Raw genomic sequence first — 23,618 nt, 5'->3', positions numbered from 1 at the left:
TTAAAATACGAAAAATGGCTTCCTAAGACTAATATCTTTCATTTTAGATCATATTTGGTTGGTTTTTGGAACATTGAAAAAGTCGTCAAAAATGGTAAGTCTTACCCCTTACCATTTTGGTTAATTTTGACCACTTTTTGAACTGTTCAAAAACTGTCATAAAATGCGAAAAATTGCTTCCTAAGACTAATATCTTTCATTTTAGATCATATTTGGTTGGTTTTTGGAACATTGAAAAAGTCGTCAAAAATGATACCAAATAGTGCAGGATTGTTTGACATCAGAAATACAAAAAATTCGGCACACAGCGACAATTCACCTTTTAAAACGAAACCAAAAAACTAGAAGCAAAAAACAAATTGTGTTTCAAAACAAAACTAGAATGCACTGCTTTTAAACTGTTGAAATATAGGAAAGGACAACTTTTTTCTAGGCGTTTAGCGATTCGTTTATAGTAACATCGCTCACGATGATGTTCGGAGTTGATCGGCATGTTGTCGTACATTATCATACCACGTGATCTGCTATGATCACATGGTAATTTTCGTCTATAAAATTAATCTCAACGTTAAAAAAAAATTTCTTTAGATAGGTGGCGATCGAAGGTGGACAGCAAGATCGAAGCTCAGCAAGATTGAAGATTGTTCGAGGAAGAAGGAGTTCGCCGTTGACTAAAAGGTGGGTTCCGGCGATTATATGCGTAATCTGCGGTTGCTTTGTCCGACCCCAGTAGGGGGACCGTTTGCCTAGAGCGTTTTGGTCCCCCGCACGCTGCTAGTTCCCACTTGTAGGCCTTTACACTAATCTACGGGAAGGCCATAGGCCTTCCTTAAGGAGTACAGTGTAGCTGAGCCGAACCCTTTTTTTTCGTTGTATATAGGTTTATCTGAACAGCTAGTTGTCAAGATGAAGGTGAAGACTCGCCCGGCCAAATTCAAAATGGCGATGCCAAAGAAAACCATCCACGTGGACTGTCGCTGACCTTTCTGAGCAAGATTTATTGTGCTGTCTGGTCAAAGTTAAGTATTTTACTTTGATGTTTGTGTGCCTTCTGCTAATTGTTTGCCAGAAATAACAAAAAGCCATATACAATATGAAATATTCTGCGTACAAGGTTATCTAAAGTTTCGAGCTTAATAATTCTGCCTGCAATGATGATAATTTTTTACTGAAAATTTATGTCATGAGCAACTTCCGCACCCATAGACTGAAGCAGAACTGAACAATTTGTCATTAACGTTTATCTCAACAGCCAGTTATCAAGACGAACGTCAAGAGAACAGTTGAAATAGAAAATAGAAATCAGTTCAAGGCTCGCCTGGCCGCCGAATTCAAAATGCGATCCCATCCACGTGGACCGTTCGCGGATCTTTCTGAGCAAGATTGTTGTGCTGTCTAGTCAAAGTTAAGTATTTTACTTTACTGTTTATGTGCTTTCAGCTAAAACTAGACAATAATTAAGATAGTTGAAAATGCAATTTTATATTCAAGATTTTCCTTGGTCAAGAGTGCAACATGAGCTCTGGATATGAACTTTACTGTCAGATGAACATTGGAAGTGACAAGATTTCTGCACAGAGGTAATTCGATTGTTCCTTCAAAAGTTATATCAGCCTTGCAGCTGAAATTCTTGTAGTGACCTTGTAATACATATCAACTGCCCGGGTATATATTTTGTTATTTAGTATAAGGGGGAATTTGCTGCAACTAGGATCTTTTTTTGGAAAATCGTCAGGCAGTCACAAATTTTGTTAAGATTACTAAGTTAACATTGCTTCTATGCTCACTATGTGTCACCAGTAATAAATTCCTGTGGTGGTCTTTAAATAAATATAGCAACCATAGTTATATGTGGAGGGATGAAGTATAACCATAGAATACCTGACCAAAAACTAGACAATAATTAAGATAGTTGAAAATGGAATTTTATATTAATCATGTCTTCTTATATTCAAGATTTTCCCTGATCAAGAGTGCAACATGAGCTGCTGTGGATATTAACTTTACTGCCAGATGAACATTGGAAGTGAAAAAGATTTCTGCGCATAGGTAATTTGATTGTTCCTTCAAAATTTATATTAGCCTTGCAGCTGAAATTCTTGTAGTGACTTTGTAATACATATCAACTGCCCGGATATATATTTTGTTATTTATTATAAGGGGGAATTTGCTGCAACTAGGATCTTTTCATGAAAATCGTCAGGCAGTCACAATTTTGTTAAGATTACTAAGTGAACTTTGCTTCTATACTCCTTATGTGTCACCAATGATAAATTCTTGTGCCGGTCTTTGAATAAATATAGCAACCATAGTTATATATAGAGGGATGAAGTAACCATAGAATACTTGACGAAAAACTAGACCATAATTAAGATAGTTGAAAATGAAATTTTGTATTAATAATGTCTTCTTTATATATTCAAGCCTTTCCTTGGTCAAGAGTGCAACCAGCCATGTGAGCTGCAGTTGATATGAACTTTACTGGCAGACGAACATTGGAAATGACAAGATTTCTGCGCAGAGGTAATTTGATTGTTCCTTCAAAATTTATATTAGCCTTGCAGCTGAAATTCTTGTAGTGACTTTGTAATACATATCAACTGCCCGGGTATATATTTTGTTATTTAGTATAAGGGGGAATTTGCTGCAACTAGGATCTTTTTTTGGAAAATCGTCAGGCAGTCACAAATTTTGTTAAGATTACTAAGTTAACATTGCTTCTATGCTCACTATGTGTCACCAGTAATAAATTCCTGTGGTGGTCTTTAAATAAATATAGCAACCATAGTTATATGTGGAGGGATGAAGTATAACCATAGAATACCTGACCAAAAACTAGACAATAATTAAGATAGTTGAAAATGGAATTTTATATTAATCATGTCTTCTTATATTCAAGATTTTCCCTGATCAAGAGTGCAACATGAGCTGCTGTGGATATTAACTTTACTGCCAGATGAACATTGGAAGTGAAAAAGATTTCTGCGCATAGGTAATTTGATTGTTCCTTCAAAATTTATATTAGCCTTGCAGCTGAAATTCTTGTAGTGACTTTGTAATACATATCAACTGCCCGGATATATATTTTGTTATTTATTATAAGGGGGAATTTGCTGCAACTAGGATCTTTTTCATGAAAATCGTCAGGCAGTCACAATTTTGTTAAGATTACTAAGTGAACTTTGCTTCTATACTCCTTATGTGTCACCAATGATAAATTCTTGTGCCGGTCTTTGAATAAATATAGCAACCATAGTTATATATAGAGGGATGAAGTAACCATAGAATACTTGACGAAAAACTAGACAATAATTAAGATAGTTGAAAATGAAATTTTGTATTAATAATGTCTTCTTTATATATTCAAGCCTTTCCTTGGTCAAGAGTGCAACCAGCCACGTGAGCTGCAGTTGATATGAACTTTACTGTCAGAGGAAAATTGGAAGTGAAAAAGATTTCTGCGCATAGGTAATTTGATTGTTCCTTCAAAATTTATATTAGCCTTGCAGCTGAAATTCTTGTAGTGACTTTGTAATACATATCAACTGCCCGGATATATATTTTGTTAAGATTGCTAAGTGAACTTTATTTCTATGCTCCCTATTTGTCACCAATGATAAATTCCTGTGGTGGGCTTTGAATAAATATAGCAACCATATATATAGAGGGATGAAGTAAGCATAGAATACCTGACCAAAAACTAGACAATAATTAAGATAGTTCAAAATGGAATTTTATATTAATCATGTGTTCTTCTAATATTCAAGATTTTCCCTGGTCAAGAGTGCAACATGAGGTGTGGATATGAACTTTACTGTCAAATGTACATTGATTGGAAAGTGAACAAGATATCTGCACTGAGGTAATTTGATTTTGTCATGGATGGTCAGCATTTGATTTTAAAAAGCCACTACATTGTTGAGATGACAACAATGAAATTGAAATTTGCTTCTATGGTCACCATGCGTGAAACCAATGATGAAACTTAATGCTATAAGAGCTGAACAAGTCTGGCTGATTACTAAAATTCCTGTGCTGGTCTTACAATAAATATCCATGAAAAAGTCCAGCAATTACTATTTTAAACTTGGGAGAAATTTTTCTGATTTCCATGTGATTTATATTCTGTAGTACTCAGAAGGGTGGTACCCAGTTTTTCTGTGTTCAAATTAAATAGTGACATATTTCTGGGTTGAATATAAGCATGTGACACATTCTTTTTATTGAAAATAGCAAAAATATAATTGGCATAAAACAAAATGCATTCACGAATGTATTGTCTATCCATGAAAGATGGCTAAAGTAAGATAATGAGTAATATGTTTTAATAATGATGTCAGGTTGAAAATACAACTTTTTGCCTAAAAGGATTGATGAAATGCTTTTTCTCTTTAGAATGAATGAAGTTAAAGAAAGTTGAAAGGCACCCCAGAAGAACCTGAATTATTTTAGCCCTATCCTAGATTCATTGAATATTTTAGTGTGTGATAACATGTGTGAAATGTGATCAATTATGTGACAATTTTCAAAACTTGGATTTATAAAGAGAAATTTTCTTTGTAAAGTTTAAGAAGTAAACCTTTTTTGTCTGGTGGTGTTGGTGTTTTGATTTTGCATGTTTTTCCCTGTGCTTTCACAATTGAAAATATTTTGGCAGTTGCTTTTGGCTTTTTCTCATACTTCTTTTCTCTTTAATTTCTTCTTAGTATTAGTATTTTTTCTAAATATATTTTCTCTTCTTATTGTTTTGATGAAATTCTTTTTTTCTTTAGTGTTGAAGAGAGTTGAAAGGCACCCAGATTCATTAATTAATATTTTTTAGTGTGAAATGTGATGAATTATGTGACAATTTTCAAAACTTGGATTTATAAATTTTTTTTCTTTGTAAAGTTTAAGAAATAAACCTTTTTCGTCTGATGGTGTTTTTGTTTTTATTTTGCAAGTTCTGTGTGACTTGACAATTCCAAATTAAACCTCTTAGTATTTTTTAGTATTTTTTCTAATTTAAATCTGTTAGTATTTTCTTCTATTTCTCTAGTTTTTTTTCTCTAGTTTTTTCTTCTATTTCTCTATTTTTCTTCTATTTCTCTAGTTTTTTTCTCTTGTCTTTTATCCTCTAGTTTTTTTTCTGTTTTTTTCTCTCTAGTTTTTTTCTCTAGTTTTTCTAGTTAGTTTTCTTTTCTCTGGTTTTTTCTTCTATTTCTCGAGTTTTTTTTTCTATTTTTCTACTTAGTTTTTTTCTCTAGTTTTTTCTTAAAGTTTTTCTCGTAAGTATTTTCTAAATGTTTTTTGAAAAGTTTAAGAAGAAACTTGATTTTTGTCTTGTGGTCTCTAGTTTATTTTCTATTTTTTTTTCTATTTTTCTACTTAGTTTTTTCTCTAGTTTTTTCTTAATGTTTTTCTCTAGTTTTTTTCTCTAGTTTTTCTAGTTAGTTTCTTTCTCTGTTTTTTTCTTCTATTTCTCGAGTTTTTTTTTCTATTTTACTACTTAGTTTTTTTCTCTAGTTTCTTAATGTTTTCTCTAAGTATTTTCTAAATGTTTTTTGAAAAGTTTAAGAAGAAACTTGATTTTTGTTTTGTGGTCTATTTTTTTTTCTTCTATTTCTCTAGTTTATTTTCTTTTTTTTTCTTCTTTTTATCTAGTTTTTTTTTCTACTTTTTTTTCTCTAGTTTTTTTTCTATTTTTCTACTTAGTTTTTTTCTCTAGTTTTTTCTTAATGTTTTTCTCTAAGTATTTTCTAAATGTTTTTTGAAAAGTTTAGGAAGAAACTTGATTTTTGTCTTGTGGTCTCTAGTTTATTTTCTATTTTTTCTTCTATTTCTCTAGTTTTTTTCTCTAGTTTTTCTAGTTAGAATTTCAAAAAAGTGAAAAAAAGTAAATTTTTTCAGTCCCGAGAAGATCACCCTGTCAAATTTTCGTGAAAAAAAAAGTAAACATTAGCATTAAAGGCGGGAAATTTTTAAACTTTTTTTAAAGTTTTAGTCGGACATTTTCTAATTTTGAGTCTTTTCAAGAGACACAAGTTTTTAAATATTTTTTGACTTGCGTTTTTTTGTCAATTTTCACGTACTTTTATGAAGCGAAAGTTGTTCAAATGTTTCTCAATTTTTTTTTACTTCCAATTTCTTTCAAATTTACAGCCTTCCTGAAAGCTGAGAGTCTTAACTTTTTCAAGCTTACAAATCATACCGAAATTTTCAAGGCTAACTTTTTTGCATTGCCAGGACTTGAACCCTTGTCCCGGGATTGAGAGATCACGGTCTTAACCACTAGACCACCGCGTCATTTGTCGAAAGCCTATTGTTCTTTATTTGACCTAACCCTTTTCGAAAAGTTTTCCGCCTTTAAACTCGGAGAGCACTGCTTTAACCAGAAGACCACAACCTGCGGTGAAAGGCTACACTTTTTTATATTACTTAATACCTTTTTGGTAGGATCTCAAATGAAATAACAATTTCAATAAGTTCATTTTAATGTTCACGATTGATTTTCTCGTCTAAAAAGCACACAACTTATAAAGCACTATCTTTCCATAAGTTAGTTATACTTATATGCGGCGCAAGTGAAGCTAATGGTTGCGGTGCGATTGTTTTGTATTTTCAATGAAGTAAAGTCAAAGTAAAGTACAAGAGTTAACAATGCCTTTCAAAATAGGTTTAAAAGAAAAAAAGTACAAGAATTAAGAATGTATTTCAATGTGTATAACGCGTATGGTCATGAGGCAACAAGCATGCAACTCGTAGTCTCGTAGATTACATCTGAAATCGCAATTGAGGCAAATATCCTGTTAAACAGATAATGACTATTTATAAGATTTTGTTGTGTAAAGAGTATATAAAATACGCTAAGAAAAAAGAAGTTCTAACAGTTCAAAAGCGCAATGTCTGTAGTTGACCGCGGTAGCAAACAAGCAAACAGCAGCTCAACATTATTACGGCAACGATTCATAATGATTTCATTTAAAAGTTCTTTGAAGAAACGATTAAGTCAAAGAAAGAACAATAGCTTATCGACAAACGATGTGGTCGTTAAGTAGTGTATCATGTTCATGATTGATTTTCTCGTCTAAAACGCACACAATCTTAAAGCATGCCTGTGTCTTACAGCACTATCTTTCCATACGTTAGTTATATGCGGCGCAAGTGAAGATAATGGTTACGGTGCGATTGTTTTGTACTTTTAATGAAGTCAAGTCTAATTTCACAGGTCACAAAATAAAATTTGAGGGAAATGGTAATTCAGATTAATTAGAATGTTTCAACATTTGCCACTTATTTCACAGCTGGAATTGTACTCATAATCTGCAACATAACGCAACTGATATTAAATAACTAACTCTACTTCTCTTAAGCTGCGTTTACACGGTACCATCCGCTAGTCACAACATCTTTAATTTACCATTACTATAAAATATGAAATTTACCATTACTATAAAAAATGACACTGGAATATAATTCAATTTCCTAAATTCTAAATTTCTTAATTTAATCTAATAAAAATATACACGACAGTAAACAGAATAGCATGAACTTGCACCATTTCGCCGACCATACAAAACCCGACATGATATTACCTTCTATCTTCCACGGCGCTTGGTCTCTATAATCTCTATCAAAGCATCCAAAAAGCGTTCCTCCATTTTGTAATGAAGTAACGGTATTATTCTGAAGCAAATTACTATATTTTCTTCGGCAGTCAATCGCATTTTCGAGCCAATCAAAACTCCGAGCTGGCTAACTGCAGCCATGAAAACGGATTAAATACACACCACCAGATTCCACAGTGAAGTAACCCTATTTCGGAGCTGTTTGCGATAGAAAATCGCGAGTTATTGAAGCTTTCACGATATTGAACATCTTTTCCACAAGCTAGGAATAGGTCGATATTGTTATCCAAATTACTGTGAAAACAGAACGAAAAATGCCCAGCTGAACACATTTCTGGGCGGTTAATACCAGTTAACACATTCCGTTCTTTTATACACTTTATATTTTTTTATTACAATTTTTTTCTATAATTGTTGTATTCAAATTGTCGATTTATCTATTGCTTAAGTATGAAAAATTGTTATAAACTCTCTAATCAGTGGATTGGCAGTCACAGCAAACCCTATGCGTGTTTCTCTGTGGGTCTATTGTAACAGTAATAATGCAGGATTTCCCCACTCGGATAGCACGCGAAGGCACTGAAAAACAAAGAGAAACGTCTTTAGAAAGTGCATCGAGTTTTTGAGAATCATTTTTCCCTTCCACGCAATAAATCTTAAGCGCCGTTAACACTACACCTAATTCATTGGCACGGCACGGCAAGTGTAAACGGGCCTTTAGCAGGCAAGCTGTCAACCATGGGGTGGGCGGGGTGGCCTACACTAGCGGGGGTGCGCACCATCTCCTCACCCCAACCTACCCTTCCCTTGTAAATCCATCCCTGTTTCTCTTGAGTGGAATAAAAAGCAACAAATACCTGGTTCCTATCTTCTTGTGGCAGACACGACATGCGCGTTCATCTGTGATTAAAACCTTGCCTGTTTGATAATGCATCCTACGTTCTTTAACCTGAAGAGACGTGGATCAGAAAGTTTGCCATTAGGGATGAGAGCGTTTAACAATCGATTTTAGGCACTTTAGAAATGGCGTTTACGACAAACTGCAATTAAATGGCCAACCTAAAATCGTATTCTTCACGACTGTGGTACAGCGAAATCGATCTATTTTACCGCCAATGAGGAAACCTTTGAAATATTTTGATTGTATATAACATTATTTTTATTATTATTTGTATTTATTAGGTATCTAAAGTGTGTCGAAAGAGAAACGGTATATGTCTTCGTAAAGCACAAAGTCATCTAGCTCTTCCTTAGCTTCAACAAGAAAAATTTCCGGCAATATACAAGACTGAAACTTGATGTGATCAGTACGGCTATCACAAATGAATTGTGCTCTATCGGTACGTTTACACACAACGACTCGTCTGGCAGATTAGATGCGCGAAGCAAATGTCAGCATAACGACAATATGAACAATCATCCTCCAAGATATCATTATTCTTCAATATATCATTGTTCTCCATTATCTACATAATGTTAAAATGCTCGCCTGTACGATAGTAATCTTTCCTTTTTCTAGTTAATATTTGCTATCTGTATACGGCTTTAAAGATTACGTATATTTTGTATTACCTGAAGATGCTCGGCGTACAACAGACTTTTTAAAACCTGGCTCGTCTTCTTCTTACAGGATTTCTCTTCTAAAATACTCCCCAAAAAAGGAACTATTTCCTGGATCTGAATGGTCGTTGGAAGAAGTTCTAACGCCTGCGGGAAGACAAGAAAAATGTATAGAAAAAATGTACCAATGTTTTAATAGTAACAGCTTTATAGCAAATCACACCTTTAATGTATTTAGACACTTCCTTTAAAAAACCTTCCTATTATACACGCCTCTTTCTAACACACGCCAGCACCTCTTATCATCTCTATAATAGTGGCTCCTCTTTCAGGCTCTATAGTACACTAATGACTAATCTCTTTGATACAAATACCTTGTCTAACTCTCCAATAAACCATTCCCTCCGACAGGAGTACCTCTAAAATAACCCGTATCTCTCTACTACAGATACCTTTCCAATTCGCCAGACTCAGCAACCTCTCTGATAGAAGTACGCTCATAATATACTGACTCTATAATAGAGATTCCACTCTAATTCTTCTAACTCTCTCTACAGATTCCTCTGCAATTCACCCAGCTTGTTATACAGGATCCTCTGTAATTCCCCTATTATAATACACTATCTTTCTGATAGAAACCTCCCTAACTCGACCATCTCTCTAATGCAGGATCTTCTCTGAAAAGAAGCTCTCCATAATACACTTATCTCTCTGACACTGGCAACTCTAGAATATGGCAACTCTCTATTACTAACACCTCTTCGATACGCACATCATCTAGGATTCTTTTACGACTTGAAGTATAATACACAATTCACGTAAACGATTCCCACCTTTACTGGATTAATTTTATCGTAGTGTTTTTGAAGAACATTCAACGCAGCTTCTACATTTGGCTTCAAGTTAAGATCTGTGGTTTTAGCTCCTTGTATTGATTCAGGGGGTGACAGATACATTTTCAGCAAACGGGCATACACCTGGGGAGAGTCGGAACATGGAATTGGAATGTAAATTACAAGTAAATTAGCGTATGCGCAGGGGAGGGAGGGAGCAGAAGGGTAGTTGTTCCCTCGCCGATAAAGTTCATGCATTAATATCAGGTATTCCTGACCGCTTCGGTTTTAGGAGGGCTTCAGAACCAACAGAGAATACTTACATCTTTGCTATACTTCCATTCCTCGCTATACGTCCGTTTGCAATACCTGTGAGAATGATGGATGGTTTTAATGACCGGTCGTGGGGGAAGGAGGTGTTCGCAACCCTAGCTTGCTCCAGAGGGGAAGCAAACTTGGCTATTAATTCAAATTTAAGGAAGTACAGATATGGAAGATGGAAAAGATATTACCTAATCTTTCAACCCAAGACGACTAATTGAAAGATATCTCTAAATTTGCCACTAATATGTTCTGAAGCGCAGGCAATAAATCAACAACTTACGATGAAGCCATTTCAATATCATTTAAAACATGGATATATATCGCTAACGCATCCTCGTGACGACCCAGTCTTCCAAGTAGCAGTGCGCGTTCTTCGAAGAAACCTGAAACAGGGAAAAATACGGTGACTCAAAAGAATGGAACCGAATTCCTACACAGCTGGAAATTTGAGTTTGCCTTTCTAATAAGGCCCTTTACTTTCATCATTTCGCTAAGTAACCAAAAAATCATGTGCGAAAATTGTCAGTCGAGAACTTTACTTACTGTCATCAAAATGGGTGAGTAAATTCTGAGGTTTATAGCATCTTGATTCACGAAGAAACTTCAGTAAGGTGCTTCGTAATTCCCCAAGTTCGCCAGGCTCCTTGCCCGCGCGCGGTAACTCCTCTCCTGTAAGCATTGGTTGGAAATGAACATTCATACGAGCAGTGAAAACAAGCACAGGCATGACTTCATAGCTCAACAGTTTCACGTAAAGGTATAGACCTTCTTTTAAATGTCAACCAATTCTATGATAAAATATTTCCAAGAGAGTATTCAGTGAAAACTAAACACGGTTTGATTGAGCATGTGACTAATGCCCTTTCTTATAACGACGTCAAACGCGGAATGTCTCCGCAAAACCAACTAGCCAATTAAACTTTGTGTTATAACAGCAGGCTTTCTGTGTTTGACATCATTATGAGAAACGTCTATTGCAAACGATGCACGCAAATGCCTCTGACTGGCGTGCTGCAAATACCAATGCCTCTGATTGGCGATTGGAAAATTAACGAGAGCCTCAATCCAAGTATTTGATTGGATTCTTTCATTTTAAGTGCCCAATCAGAGGCTTCAGTCTTATTATTTTTCACTTCTTTTCATTGACTGATTGTGTCCATTTAGAGACGACATGCATAGATAATTTTATGGGTATATAAGTGTTAAATGGGGGTCCTTAGGGATATTACAGGGATTATTAAGGACAAAACAGGATAGGAATACAAGAACTAGGCTTTATATCCCTGTTGTCCATTATAATGTGAACATTGATCAATGAAATGCATACCTTCCAGCATCTCTTCTTTATATGAAACCATCAGCTCAGAGATTCGCTCTCGATAACAATCCACAAGTCTGTTATGCAGTTCCGGTTTTTGCTCGTTGAAGACATGAATTATATGCTCCTGAAGATTGAGAATGAGGAATATTTCACTGAACGACATTCTTAATGATTGTCTCGTCCAAATAATATGCTATCACCCGGGGAGTGTTTTTATACAAAAATAAACGTTTACCCTAGATGTGATTTCAAGATAAACATATTAAACATTGCAAAGGAGTTGTTTGAAAGTTCGAGTTGACGATTTGTGTTAACACAGGGTTAGGCAACTTCTTCCCTTCAAGAACTAAAACTATGTAAGTTAATAAGTAAATTAGCTTGTAAGTACACCACGTAAGTATTTAACACTGCAAAGCTTTCGGTCTGTTAACCTGGGCATCCATCAGTGGAATTCAAGAAGTAAGTTATTTTTTTTAGAACTAAGTTGTTAGCGAAAACCTCTAATAACCAAAAACATTGCAATTTTGTTGAGAAGATGTTGGGTTGCAACATGTCAACAACTATCAACTGGTAGCAATTTTTGGCCGATAATCAGTTCTGTGATCTATAGCAATGAGAGAGACGTTGTTTAACACGCTTACCAAGTAAGGAATTTGTAATTGTGGCGCGTTTTGTTCAATATGCGACAATACTTCCTCCCGAGGCAAGCCTTCCACTTCGGGAATATCTTCAGTAAATATCTAAAGGTAGGAAAGAAAGTACTTCCACATAAATGAAAATTCATTTCCAAAGCCTTTTACCAGGAAAGATTACAGTGCTTCTTTGAATAGTTTTCTTTCGGCCAGATGGCGGGGGGGGGGGGGGGGGGGGGGGGGCGGGGGGAAGGGGGATACGATGATGGATATCAAATAGTATAAAATAATGAAAAACCAAAAATTAATCTCTCGTACGTACTTTGAGGCCATATTCAGGTCGACTTTTCAAAACCCATCCTGAGTACCCGAAGATAAATGGGAGGTTGTCTTTTCCTAAAACGCAGGGAACAGAAGGTTAATCGATGCGACAATTTACTAAATATGGTCAATACTGCTACACACTTACCCAAGCGCTGTAAATACTCCACAGTTTTGGATGGACCAAACCATGCTCCAGCCTTCTGAGCTTTTCGTAAAAGGAGTTCTAGGGCTGAATAAAATCATAGAACATCGAAGCTTGAATGGATCCGGAATGTGAAATGATTTACAGACAGTGCTACATTGTTGTTTTATTCATGATTACTGACAAGAAAAGTAGAGATGTAGTCAGATATATGTTGTTGCAAGTTGTTGGAAACAGGACTGAACAATGTTGTGCTGCACCCTGTGAACAGTATTTCTAACAACATTGTTGGACCATCATTACTGTTGCAACTTCTTGCAACAACATTGCATCAATATCGATGATTAAACAAGCTTCAACAACATTGTTAACCATACTAATACTGTTCAAGGTGTGCAGCACATTGTTCCTTCCTGATGTGACAATCTGATTAATTTTTGGCCGTGTAGAACGAGGCAACACAGAAATTCAAAAAAGACACATTATACCTATTTACAATACTTCATATACCACCAGAAACCACTAGTGGTTTCCCTGTTTAGTTAAATATTGCTAACATACATTTCTTTTACGTCCAACGCACTTGCATATGTACCTTTCTTATGGTTTCCTTTGTTCTGATACAGAATAACAAGTTCCTCAAACTTTTTGTGATGGTAAAGCTCTTTTTCACACTCAACCGGATGACAGTAGTTCTCCAGTCGTAAAAATGGAGCGACCAGTGCATCGTTTGTCTAGAATTAGGACAAATAACGCTCACATTTCCTCCATGTGTTATTATGTCTTGGCGACTAGGAGTATGGGAGGTGACGACAAGACAAACATGAACTCAAAATGGATGCTAAAGAATGCCCACAGACGTTATCACAAAATGAAATACCGCATGTTTCCATTTTGTCAAAAAAAAATTGATGAAAATTTGAATGATTCGGCAAAGCATGTGGCAGAAATGATAGAATAGAGAATGTAATGCAGATCTGGCAAAGTTATAAGGAGGAAGGTGCATGGTTTGAAAATCGTTTTTTAAGGCATGCAACAACAGGCACCTAAAGGCAAAATACACAATACGAAAAAACAAGCATATGAGCTGCAGGGAAACTTCTTTTAGTGGGGCTGATTTTTTTGTTAATAATTCGGTTATTATTCCAGGAGTTTTACTGCATGTAAATACACGAAATATAGACATGACCAGAGATCAAAACAAGTCTTACCAGTAAATAACACTTTAGTAGACTTGTGTCAATGATTTGCCGTAATGCTTTCCTGGATTTAAGTTCACCTGAAAAAAGACAGGCGTATTTAACGTAAATGTGATGTTCTATTCCATTTTCTGAAGATGGAAATCGCATCTTCAATACGAAAGATTCACCAAGGAACTGTGATGTCACACAGATGAAACATTATAGTTCATTATCAGTTAAGCAAATCTTTTCCAACTTCTGTTTTCCAACCGTTATGACGGTTTTGACGTTTTTTGCTTATCCAACACTTTTTTTAATAAACACCTATTACTAGGTTGATGCGAGTACTTTTTCATCTTTAATAATATCGTTTTCCTTTTTCACTTAAAAACTATCTTGTTGGAACCTTATAATAAACATACCTTCGAGCAATTCTTCGCCGTTTGCCTCATCAAATTTTTTTGCTAATGCATTCCTTTCCTAAAGAAAACAACGCATCAATTTAGATCTATACAACAAACACAGGTTGTAAGAAAAGTCTTTTACAAGTCTGCTTCACACGTCACACGATAACGACAGACAACGAGGCATTTCAAGCGTTTTAAAATGCGTTCGTTTACAGAAACATGGCCGTGCCAAACCTTAACTAAATATTGGGTAAGAGCAAGATATCCTTTTTCCATTTCACTGCCTGAGAGCACGGGTGGGGTGGATGGATAGTCCATGCGCTTCCTGAAATCTGCGGGCAAGAGATCTTGAAATAATCCAATCACTTCCGGGGGTTCTGAAAGGCGGTAAAATATATATAAATATATCCAAGTTAGAATTTTTAACATTGAAGTAATTTTTTCTTCACCTGGGGGGAGGATGGTGAAAATAGAAGTTGTGAATATAGGAGTGGTGAAAATACATAAGAGTGGTGAAAATACATAAGAGTGGTGAAAATACATAAGAGTGGTGAAAATACATAGGAGTGGTGAAAATACATAAGAGTGGTGAAAATACATAAGAGTGGTGAAAATACATAAGAGTGGTGAAAATACATAAGAGTGGTGAAAATACATAGGAGTGGTGAAAAACATAGGAGTGGTGAAAATACATAGGAGTGGTGAAAATACATAGGAGTGGTGAAAATACATAAGAGTGGTGAAAATACATAAGAGTGGTGAAAATACATAAGAGTGGTGAAAATACATAAGAGTGGTGAAAATACATAGGAGTGGTGAAAATACATAGGAGTGGTGAAAATACATAGGAGTGGTGAAAATACATAGGAGTGGTGAAAATACATAAGAGTGGTGAAAATACATAAGAGTGGTGAAAATACATAAGAGTGGTGAAAATACATAGGAGTGGTGAAAATACATAGGAGTGGTGAAAATACATAGGAGTGGTGAAAATACATAGGAGTGGTGAAAATACATAGGAGTGGTGAAAATACATAGGAGTGGTGAAAATACATAGGAGTGGTGAAAATACATAGGAGTGGTGAAAATACATAGGAGTGGTGAAAATACATAGGAGTGGTGAAAATACATAGGAGTGGTGAAAATACATAGGCGTGGTGAAAATTGAGTGGTGAAATATATAGGAGTGGTGAAATATATAGGAGTGGTGAAATATATAGGAGTGGTGAAATATATAGGAGTGGTGAAATATATAGGAGTGGTGAAATATATAGGAGTGGTGAAATATATAGGGGTGGTGTAAATAGGGGTGGGCTACCCGAATAGTCATCCGGTAAGAAGTCCTGTCATGCGGATTCGCAAAATCTTAACTATATATATCATTATTCATAATGAAACATACTACCAAAGATTACTACTTAGTACTCCGTAAAACAGCAAGATGCACACCTGTGGCTAGCTCGGAAAATATCTTGAAAGAGTCCTCAAAACGTTTCTGACAAAACAATTCAAAAGCATATTGATACTGGATGCTCTGGATTCGTTTTGTTTTCTCCGAGTCATTATCGTCCATGTTGTTCTGAAATAACAAGTGATCGTTGAAGAGTTTCAGCCAATTTACTAATGCGACGGACAATAGAAATGCCGCACAATGAAATGAGTTTATGCTCTCCTATATCTTGCAAAATTCCCTGCAAAATGAAAGATAGCGGCATGTTGATTTCAACGTGCTCTTTCGCGGAAGGAAGGACCTCATCAAATGGAACAGAAACAGGGACCGCGGAGCGTTTTTCGTATTGCTGGGGCTCGAAACCGTCAAATGCTTGTCCTATGTAAAGATGCAAGCATGTTTGGCGCTCATATACAAACATTAAACAATATAACCATGCTATGGTTATGATGTCAAATATTTTGATATGGATAACCACGCTGTTTTAATGGTCAAATGCTTGTCCAATGTAAAGTTTCCAGCATGTTTTGCGCTCATATACAAACGTTAAACAATGTAACCATGCTTCAGTGGTTATGAATATGATGTCAAATATTTTGACATGGATAACCACGCTGTTTTAATGGTCAAATGCTTGTCCTATGTAAAGTTTCAAGCATGTTTCGTGTCCATATACAAACATTAAACAATGTAACCATGCTTTGGTTATGATGTCAAATATTTTGACATGGATAACCACGCTATTTTAATGGTCAAATGCTTGTTCCATTGAAAATTTTTAGCATGTTTCGTGTCCATATAGCTACAAACATTAAACAATGTAACCATGCTTTGGTTATGATGTCAAATATTTTGACATAGATAACCACGCTGTTTTAATGGTCAAATGCTTGTCCTATGTAAAGTTTCAAGCATGTTTCGTACCCATATACAAACATTAAACAATGTAACCATGCTTTGGTTATGATGTCAAATATTGTGATATGGATAACCATGCTGTTTTAATGGTCAAATGCTTGTCCTATGTAAAGTTGCAAGCATGTTTCGTGCTCATACAAACATTAAACAATGTAACCATGCTTTGGTTATGATGTCAAATATTTTGACATGGATAACCACGCTGTTTTAATGGTCAAATGCTTGTCCTATGTAAAGTTTCAAGCATGTTTCGTGTCCATATACAAACATTAAACAATGTAACCATGCTTTAGTTATGATGTCAAATATTTTGATATGGATAACCAGGCTGTTTTAATGGTCAAATGCTTGTCCTATGTAAAGTTGCAGTCCAGATGGCAATTTTATCTTTATTTTCTGTATTAAAATTGTAATTGTTGACAGAGTACACGCGTAGCAATAGTCTAAAATAGACATCCAACCAACGGGACACCGCGTGTTAAAAGCAATCAGGAAGAAATGAAAACAAGACCTTAAACACTTCAATCGTAACCGAATGACAACCTAACCAAAAAAGAATAGCGACCTTGGATCAAAAAGTGTTTCTTTGCTCATATGTCTTTGATTTGCTCCATTTTGATAGACTTTTTGTGTCTGCGAGGTAAAGTTTATGTGAAAAATACAAATTTTCCTGGCTGCGAAAGAGCATATGTTGATATATCGACATGGTGCCATTTTTTTACGAGCAATTTATGGCATATTCTTAAAGAAATGCTCTTTTGACCGACACGATAAACATGCATGAATCTTTTAGTAGAGACCTTTAGCTTAACCATGCAATATGACAAACCGCGAACAGCAAACGGCTAATTTCAAATAACATTTGAAATTAGATTTTTGGCACTTTCTCGCTCACAATTTGTCTCAGAAGTTACTCTATTTTTGAAAATAATGCACCAATTTTCTCCGCCTCAGAAACCTAGGATTGGTTTTGAGAATTCAAAATGAATTTTTCTGTTTGCCGTTTGAGGGTTGTCGTAAATGTCAAGCTAAAGGTCTCTAATGATGAATAATTTACTTACGGCTAATAACAAAGCAAGTGCGAACTGTTTCTCTTGCAGGAGTTGTAAAACTTGCATCGGAATAGGCACTGGGACGAGACGCCATACGTGGCTTGATGACGCAACGTAGATATATTTCCCGTGTGATATGTAACGAGGTTTTGACAGTTCAATACTCTGAACCAGAGCACGCGGCTCAATCGTTCTGATCTCCACGTATTTTGGAAGAATACCAATCATGTATGGATCGTAAAAATCTGAAATTGAATAATGCATGAGTATTTATGCATGTATACTGCACACGCATGTATACAGCGTATTTAAAATTACTATTATTATTGTTATTATTATTATTTAAACTTCTTTAAAAACGGTAGCCCTACATTTCTTCACTAATTTCGTTAAGGTCTTCCAATGTTCCTGACTACGTCAATTTACCTTTTTTAAGACAAAACCGTAAAAGTAGCTATACATTATGTTATTGACTGCTGTGGAACACATATTTGCTGCACAAGTTGTAGTTGAACAGTCCGCTATGCTACCGGCTAGTTTTGCAATCATTTTGAATTTAATGATTTAATTCGTAAAACTATGCAGTATGAACGAGAGTAGAGGGAATCATCGAGAAAAGCGGGAAAATTCACGGGCAGGATTGTCTCATCTTGTGCGGCTGATGATCAATCATACAGCGTGTTTCATACTGACCTATAGCAAGGGGCACATCGGCCCAGACGGGCGCCTTGCGTTTTGCGGGTTTTCCTTCGGAATCTATAAAAACAGTGACCTCATCTTTCCCCAGAGTCAGGCTGCCATCTTTCAAAACTGAAATATTCGGTTCAAGATTTTTGCCTGTTGCAAAAAGTTCCGTGAGTTGTCCCGTCGCAATCTGAAATCACAGAAATACTTGAGTAAGAACTTCGAGACGATTAACCACACGAACTTTGATCCCACGAGATAAGACCCTCGGTAATGACTAATGTCGACAGACCACTGCGACAGACAGACTGCAACTGAACAACAAAGTCAACTGAACTGCAAAAATATTTCGTACTAACCTTTATCAAATAGTACTCTCTTCTAAATCCAACGCACAAACTATCGCCAGCCCATGCGACGGTTTTGGCAACATCTGGTATTCCTAGTTCCTCACCCAATTCTTCAAACTGATCACTGCGCCAAACAAACAACTTGAAATAACATAAAAGATCATTGTTACTTCAACGATTTATATCTTTCCTTTTCACTTCAGTTCTATTTCATTTTGCACCATTGTAATACTTATAAAGGCGCTGATACACAATGCAACTTTCCTAGCAACTTTCAATGCATTTCTACTCCTGAGGCATCTAAAGTTGTCAAATACGAACCTGCTAAAGTTTTGTCAGGATTTCGTACACTCTTTACAAATTAACATTACAATTGCAAGTTGCAAGGAAAATTGCATTACTATTCCTGAGGTTTCCATGTGTATATATTACAAATTAAAAAACAATCTTTATCTGCAGGCTTTTTTAAGATTCGCCAGACAATCTGTCGGGGTCCTACTAATAACCGACAACAACCGACAATAACCGACAACAATCGTCAACAAGCTAAAAATTACTGACAGAAAGCTTATAATCATCGATAACGATGCAATAGACGCTAATATTGCGTTTCTTCGACTTTATTTATCGTGATCGCTTTGTTACCAACTTATTTTCTACATTTTTTTCCTCATTTTTGTTTACAGTTAACATTCTACTTAAAATTTTGCGCCTTAATAATAAACTTTAAATGAGAAAATCTTCTAAAAGAATAAACTGCAGGATACACATGCAAAGAGCGATTCAAATCATCGCTTGTCTAATATATTTACTCACCATCAATCGTTTACGGACGGCTACACACATGCGCAGTGTGAATGTTGGCGTCGGATCTAAACGGAATCAAATGCATTTCACAAAAACAGAAGCTAAAGGCCATGTTACACCGCGGTGCAATTTTTCTTGCAACTTTCAATGCAATTCTACTTCTAAGAGATGTAAACTAGTCAAGAAGAAAGAAAAGAAAAGTGCATGAAGTGTAATAAACACAAAAGGTTCGTTGTTCCCAAATATACATCTCTCAAAAGTAGAATTGCAATTGCAAAGAAATATTGCACCATGTAACACGGCCTTAACAATTCAGGGAGTTTGGTGTACTATTTTGTAACAACTGAGGAAGAAAGTTCATTAGTTGCAGCTTGACCTAGAAAGCTGGCCTATAGTATTCTAGGCAGTGTGGGCTAAACTATGATAACTGATTATGACAAGGATGGATGTTTAGAATTTCTGTGCATTCGAGAAGCAATGTTAATTAATTACTTACAATGTAATGTTTCCTAAAACTAATTTAATTTATCATACCAAACTTACCAAAAACAGTGGACTTCTTATGTTTCTGTAAAGAAAATAGTTTATTCATCTTTAAGTTTGCAGCTTGTAAACAATTTTGAACAATGCATTAGACTCATATAAGAAAGTGAACTTTCAAGTACACCATAATATTTCTAATTGGCATAAATCCATTAAAACCTGAACTGATACCCAAATTTGCACCCTTTCGGCCTAAGCTAGGGGAGTAGACCACCCCCTCTCCCCACCCCTGGTCAGTAAATCCATCCTTCATTCTTATCTATGTATTACAAAAGAACTTATAGGGAAGAATAATAGAAGCATAGCAAAGAATCCAAAGATGTAAGTACAGTATATTCTCCATTGGTTTTTAAGCCCTCCTAAACCCATAAATGCAGAAGATTGCAACCCCATACCTAGAATGGGTGCACCCCTCCCCATCCACACACCAAATATATCCATCCCTCAAACTGCAGTTGATTGATTTTACTTTGACTTTGCAAGAAAGTTTCATTGGTTTCAGATTAAACAAAATTTGTTAAGAATAAACAAAATTGTTTTTTGTAGTTACCTGAAGATCGAGAGCAAAGAATGAAGCTCCCCTAGTTTTGTTCAGCACAGATTTGAGAATGAATGAATCGAGATCATGGACACTCACAACACTATCTGAAAAGTGAAAAAAAAATCATTTGTACAGGCAATGCATGAAGAAAATGATTAGGTACCATTAAGACTTGAAATTCGTCATAACATAAATGTTATCAATACCTGACAGACTGATTAATAAATTGAATTCAGGTACAACTGTCATCTAAAAGAAATAATGTAGGTTTGTATTGTACAGCAGGCAATCTGGTGCAAGCGTGAAATCAAACAAAATGGAAAAATACACATTTATTTAGTAGCAGCTAGTGTGGTACATAGCTGGTATAACCTACAAATCAGCAGCCAATTAGCAGTTTTTGTAAAGAAAAATGATCTTAAAATACTGGAATTTTTTTTTATATTTGATTCAAAATTTAATTGTGTTTTTATAAACAGACTTACACAGTTTAAAATATCTGAGAGTTTTTAAATCAACAAGACCTTTTATGGTTAATAGTCAGGGCATTAGAAAACCCATGACCAAATATGAGAAGGTGCAGGTTTGAGAATTTATTATTATATCCTATCCCTGAATATTGCAACAATAATAATCATACATGTGTAAAATCTGTGAAAAACATTCACATACTTGAACGATTGGTTTCTTGGAGAATAGTTTGTTAGACCTTTTAAGTTGCACTTCGAATCTTTGATCACCTAAAAACAATAATAAAAACATTCTACTTGTAAAGAAACAAATAGTAAGCATAACTGAAAAAATCGAGGTCATTAGATTTGTCTGAAATCCAATATGAAGATTGAAATCAAATATGAAATATTGTGTATTTTCAGTAAATCTTCTAGAAAATAGCAAGAAGGTGTGGCGTGGCCGATTGTAGCCAACTATTATATGATAGCTCGGTTGATGTAAGGCAATTTGATAACTCATGGTTTAGTATGAAAGGTTGGTGTAAGGCAGTGTGATACTGTAACTGGTAAATGGTTTAATTAGTACAAAGACAGCTTCTTTACAATATAATATTACTAGGATAAGAAGTTGATTAGGATGGCTATTGTTACAATATAAAACTTTAGTGTTAATAAAACTAGATTGCAAAGATAACATAATAGCAATGCCATATCTCAAAATCTCCTTGATGGCCCAAACATGAACTTCATCTCTAGATGACTTATTTTATTAAACTATTCTGTAATCCATGAAATCTAATTTCATGCAATACTAAAATTTTATATCGCTATAAAAGTAACAATTTCCTAATGAACTCCTAATCTTGGAAGCATTGTTGAAAACATAATATCCTACAACTTAAGAGTGGTCCTAAAACCTGTAAAAAACTGTCATGGTACTATTATAAAACATTAGTTATCACACTGCCTTACAACAACTTGTAATAAAATACTTCTGCTACAATGTCTATTAGTATTATTAATTTTAAACTCAAACCTGTCCCATCTTTGATGCTATATACCAGCAAGTGACCTGGTCTTGTACCAACTAGTAGGTGATTATCTAAAATGTACCAAATTGACATGAAATATAATTTATTATTGTTAATTAAGACCAAAAGACAGAATACAACAACATACAGTATTGCATCTCATGCATAGAATTTTGAAAGAGGCAATTAATTAGGTAATGGTATAGGCACAACAGAGCTTGTTTTCATATCTTGGAGTGGTAACTCCATAATTGTTATATAGTTATTCTAAATTTTTAACACAAACTCAGAGCTATTATAGAATACCAGCGAACCCAACTCTTAACAGTGAATGCCATATAAAACAATCTTATTTTATGATGCATGAATTGGCCTTTCACAGAACAAGATAAACACCACAGTATTTCTATGAACAAGGCAGTTCTAATTGATCCCCTAACAAATCTTTAACATAATGTACTATTGGCCTGGTATGCTATAATTGTACTGGCAATTCTTTTTCACAGAGTATTGGATACGAATATATTAGAAGTAGGCATCATCTGGGTGCATTGCAAGCTAATGATGTTAAAAAGGCTCTGCAGTCCCTGAACTGCTCTTTTCTATTTCTGGCTTTAATGTAAGTTGAGATAGAATGCGTTAACAATTTTCATAAATCCCCTTCAATTCGACAATAGCACATGATGTGTTGAACTTGAACCCGTTTAATTAACCATTACCACCACAGTACCAATAATTATTACAGTTTTAAATTCAAAACATGACCTTACCATAGCTGGTGATGGATTCGATGACTAAGGGCAATCGTTCAAGTATCGAAGCATATTCAAACGCATCGTGCATATTTCATCGCACTTTCATCCAGAATTATTAAATAATTTTATTTCATTTTTTCTTCCAAATTCTAATTTCTGTATTACTTCCTTTTTCTAACAATATGAAGGCCCGCACACAGGCGGACGCGGGTAAAGAAACCCTTCACTGATCTCTCTACAGACTACTGTGGCTGTGATCCTTATAATATGCTAATAAATAACGTTTACGAGGGGTCTCTCGGAAGCTTTCGTGCTTTTCTATGCTTTGTAAAGAACGAAGTTGAGAACGAAGCTACGCTATTGGTTGAAACAGAAATGTATTGCAAAATTCAGCCAATGAAACCTGCGACACTACCCGGTACCCTTTACGAGTGCCAAGGTAAAAATGTTTTCATAATGACTGAAGGCTATTGGACGAACTGAACTTTCTCAAATATTTTTGTTTTAACAGCTGATTTACGAAGAGGGGAGTGGGGGGGGTCTAGTATGATACTAACTCTACTGACGAAGGCCCTCGGGTCGAAACGTCGAGAAGTGCTTTTGTCTATTTTAGGCAGTTGTTATACCACATTTGATGCTAAGTTGTTTGAAGACGCTGCCACGCTGCTCCCTGGTTATATTGTAATATAATAGTCTATTAGGTC

The 23,618-nt window shown here is 35.3% G+C and overlaps 1 protein-coding gene and 3 long non-coding RNA genes across 5 annotated transcripts; 3 read left to right on the top strand and 1 right to left on the bottom strand.

Annotated features, from left to right (window-relative positions):
• The first annotated feature begins 531 nt into the window (after positions 1-531).
• LOC114517479 lies at positions 532-1,428 on the top strand. The gene is made up of 3 exons (XR_003686398.1): positions 532-678; positions 881-1,018; positions 1,253-1,428. It is a non-coding gene; the product is annotated as an uncharacterized LOC114517479 (long non-coding RNA).
• Positions 1,429-1,538: 110 nt separating this feature from the next.
• On the top strand, positions 1,539-4,543 carry LOC114517793. 2 transcript variants are annotated; one of them, XR_003686426.1, is made up of 4 exons: positions 1,539-1,580; positions 1,957-2,049; positions 3,768-3,862; positions 4,396-4,543. It is a non-coding gene; the product is annotated as an uncharacterized LOC114517793 (long non-coding RNA). The 2 variants fall into 2 exon arrangements; XR_003686427.1 differs by lacking the exons at positions 3,768-3,862; positions 4,396-4,543 and adding an exon at positions 2,425-2,454.
• LOC114517794 lies at positions 2,483-3,408 on the top strand. The gene is made up of 3 exons (XR_003686428.1): positions 2,483-2,523; positions 2,900-2,992; positions 3,369-3,408. It is a non-coding gene; the product is annotated as an uncharacterized LOC114517794 (long non-coding RNA).
• A 3,445-nt stretch (positions 4,544-7,988) lies between the features above and the next one.
• On the bottom strand, positions 7,989-23,084 carry LOC114517801 (vam6/Vps39-like protein). Its single transcript, XM_028537623.1, has 26 exons — positions 22,930-23,084; positions 22,165-22,230; positions 21,349-21,416; positions 20,883-20,925; positions 20,686-20,780; positions 20,136-20,160; positions 19,602-19,657; positions 18,795-18,926; positions 18,445-18,625; positions 17,761-17,996; positions 15,781-15,910; positions 14,566-14,708; positions 14,347-14,404; positions 13,955-14,022; positions 13,339-13,477; positions 12,747-12,830; positions 12,600-12,673; positions 12,287-12,385; positions 11,652-11,769; positions 10,868-10,993; positions 10,605-10,707; positions 10,324-10,369; positions 10,001-10,144; positions 9,180-9,314; positions 8,465-8,556; positions 7,989-8,186 (listed from the first exon to the last, which is right to left on the bottom strand). Exons 1-26 carry the CDS (start codon positions 23,000-23,002, stop codon positions 8,111-8,113), a joined length of 2,610 nt encoding a protein of 869 aa, XP_028393424.1. The 5' UTR covers positions 23,003-23,084; the 3' UTR covers positions 7,989-8,110.
• Between the last annotated feature and the right edge of the window lie 534 nt (positions 23,085-23,618).

Source organism: Dendronephthya gigantea, unplaced genomic scaffold, assembly GCF_004324835.1.
Source record: "Dendronephthya gigantea isolate DGI-Jeju-01 unplaced genomic scaffold, DenGig_1.0 000009F, whole genome shotgun sequence".
NCBI classification, from domain to species: domain Eukaryota; kingdom Metazoa; phylum Cnidaria; class Anthozoa; order Malacalcyonacea; family Nephtheidae; genus Dendronephthya; species Dendronephthya gigantea.
Note: the sequence above shows the minus strand (reverse complement) of the source record. Positions and strands in the feature narration are given on the sequence as shown.

Coding starts and splice junctions, on each gene's coding strand:
- LOC114517801 (XM_028537623.1), bottom strand. CDS start 23,002: ATGCACGATGCGTTTGAATATGCTTCGATACTTGAACGATTGCCCTTA. Junction 17,997..18,444: donor CGATGTGCCCCTTGCTATAG/GTCAGTATGAAA, acceptor ATTCAATTTCAG/ATTTTTACGATCCATACATG. Junction 14,023..14,346: donor CGGCGAAGAATTGCTCGAAG/GTATGTTTATTA, acceptor GTCTTTTTTCAG/GTGAACTTAAATCCAGGAAA.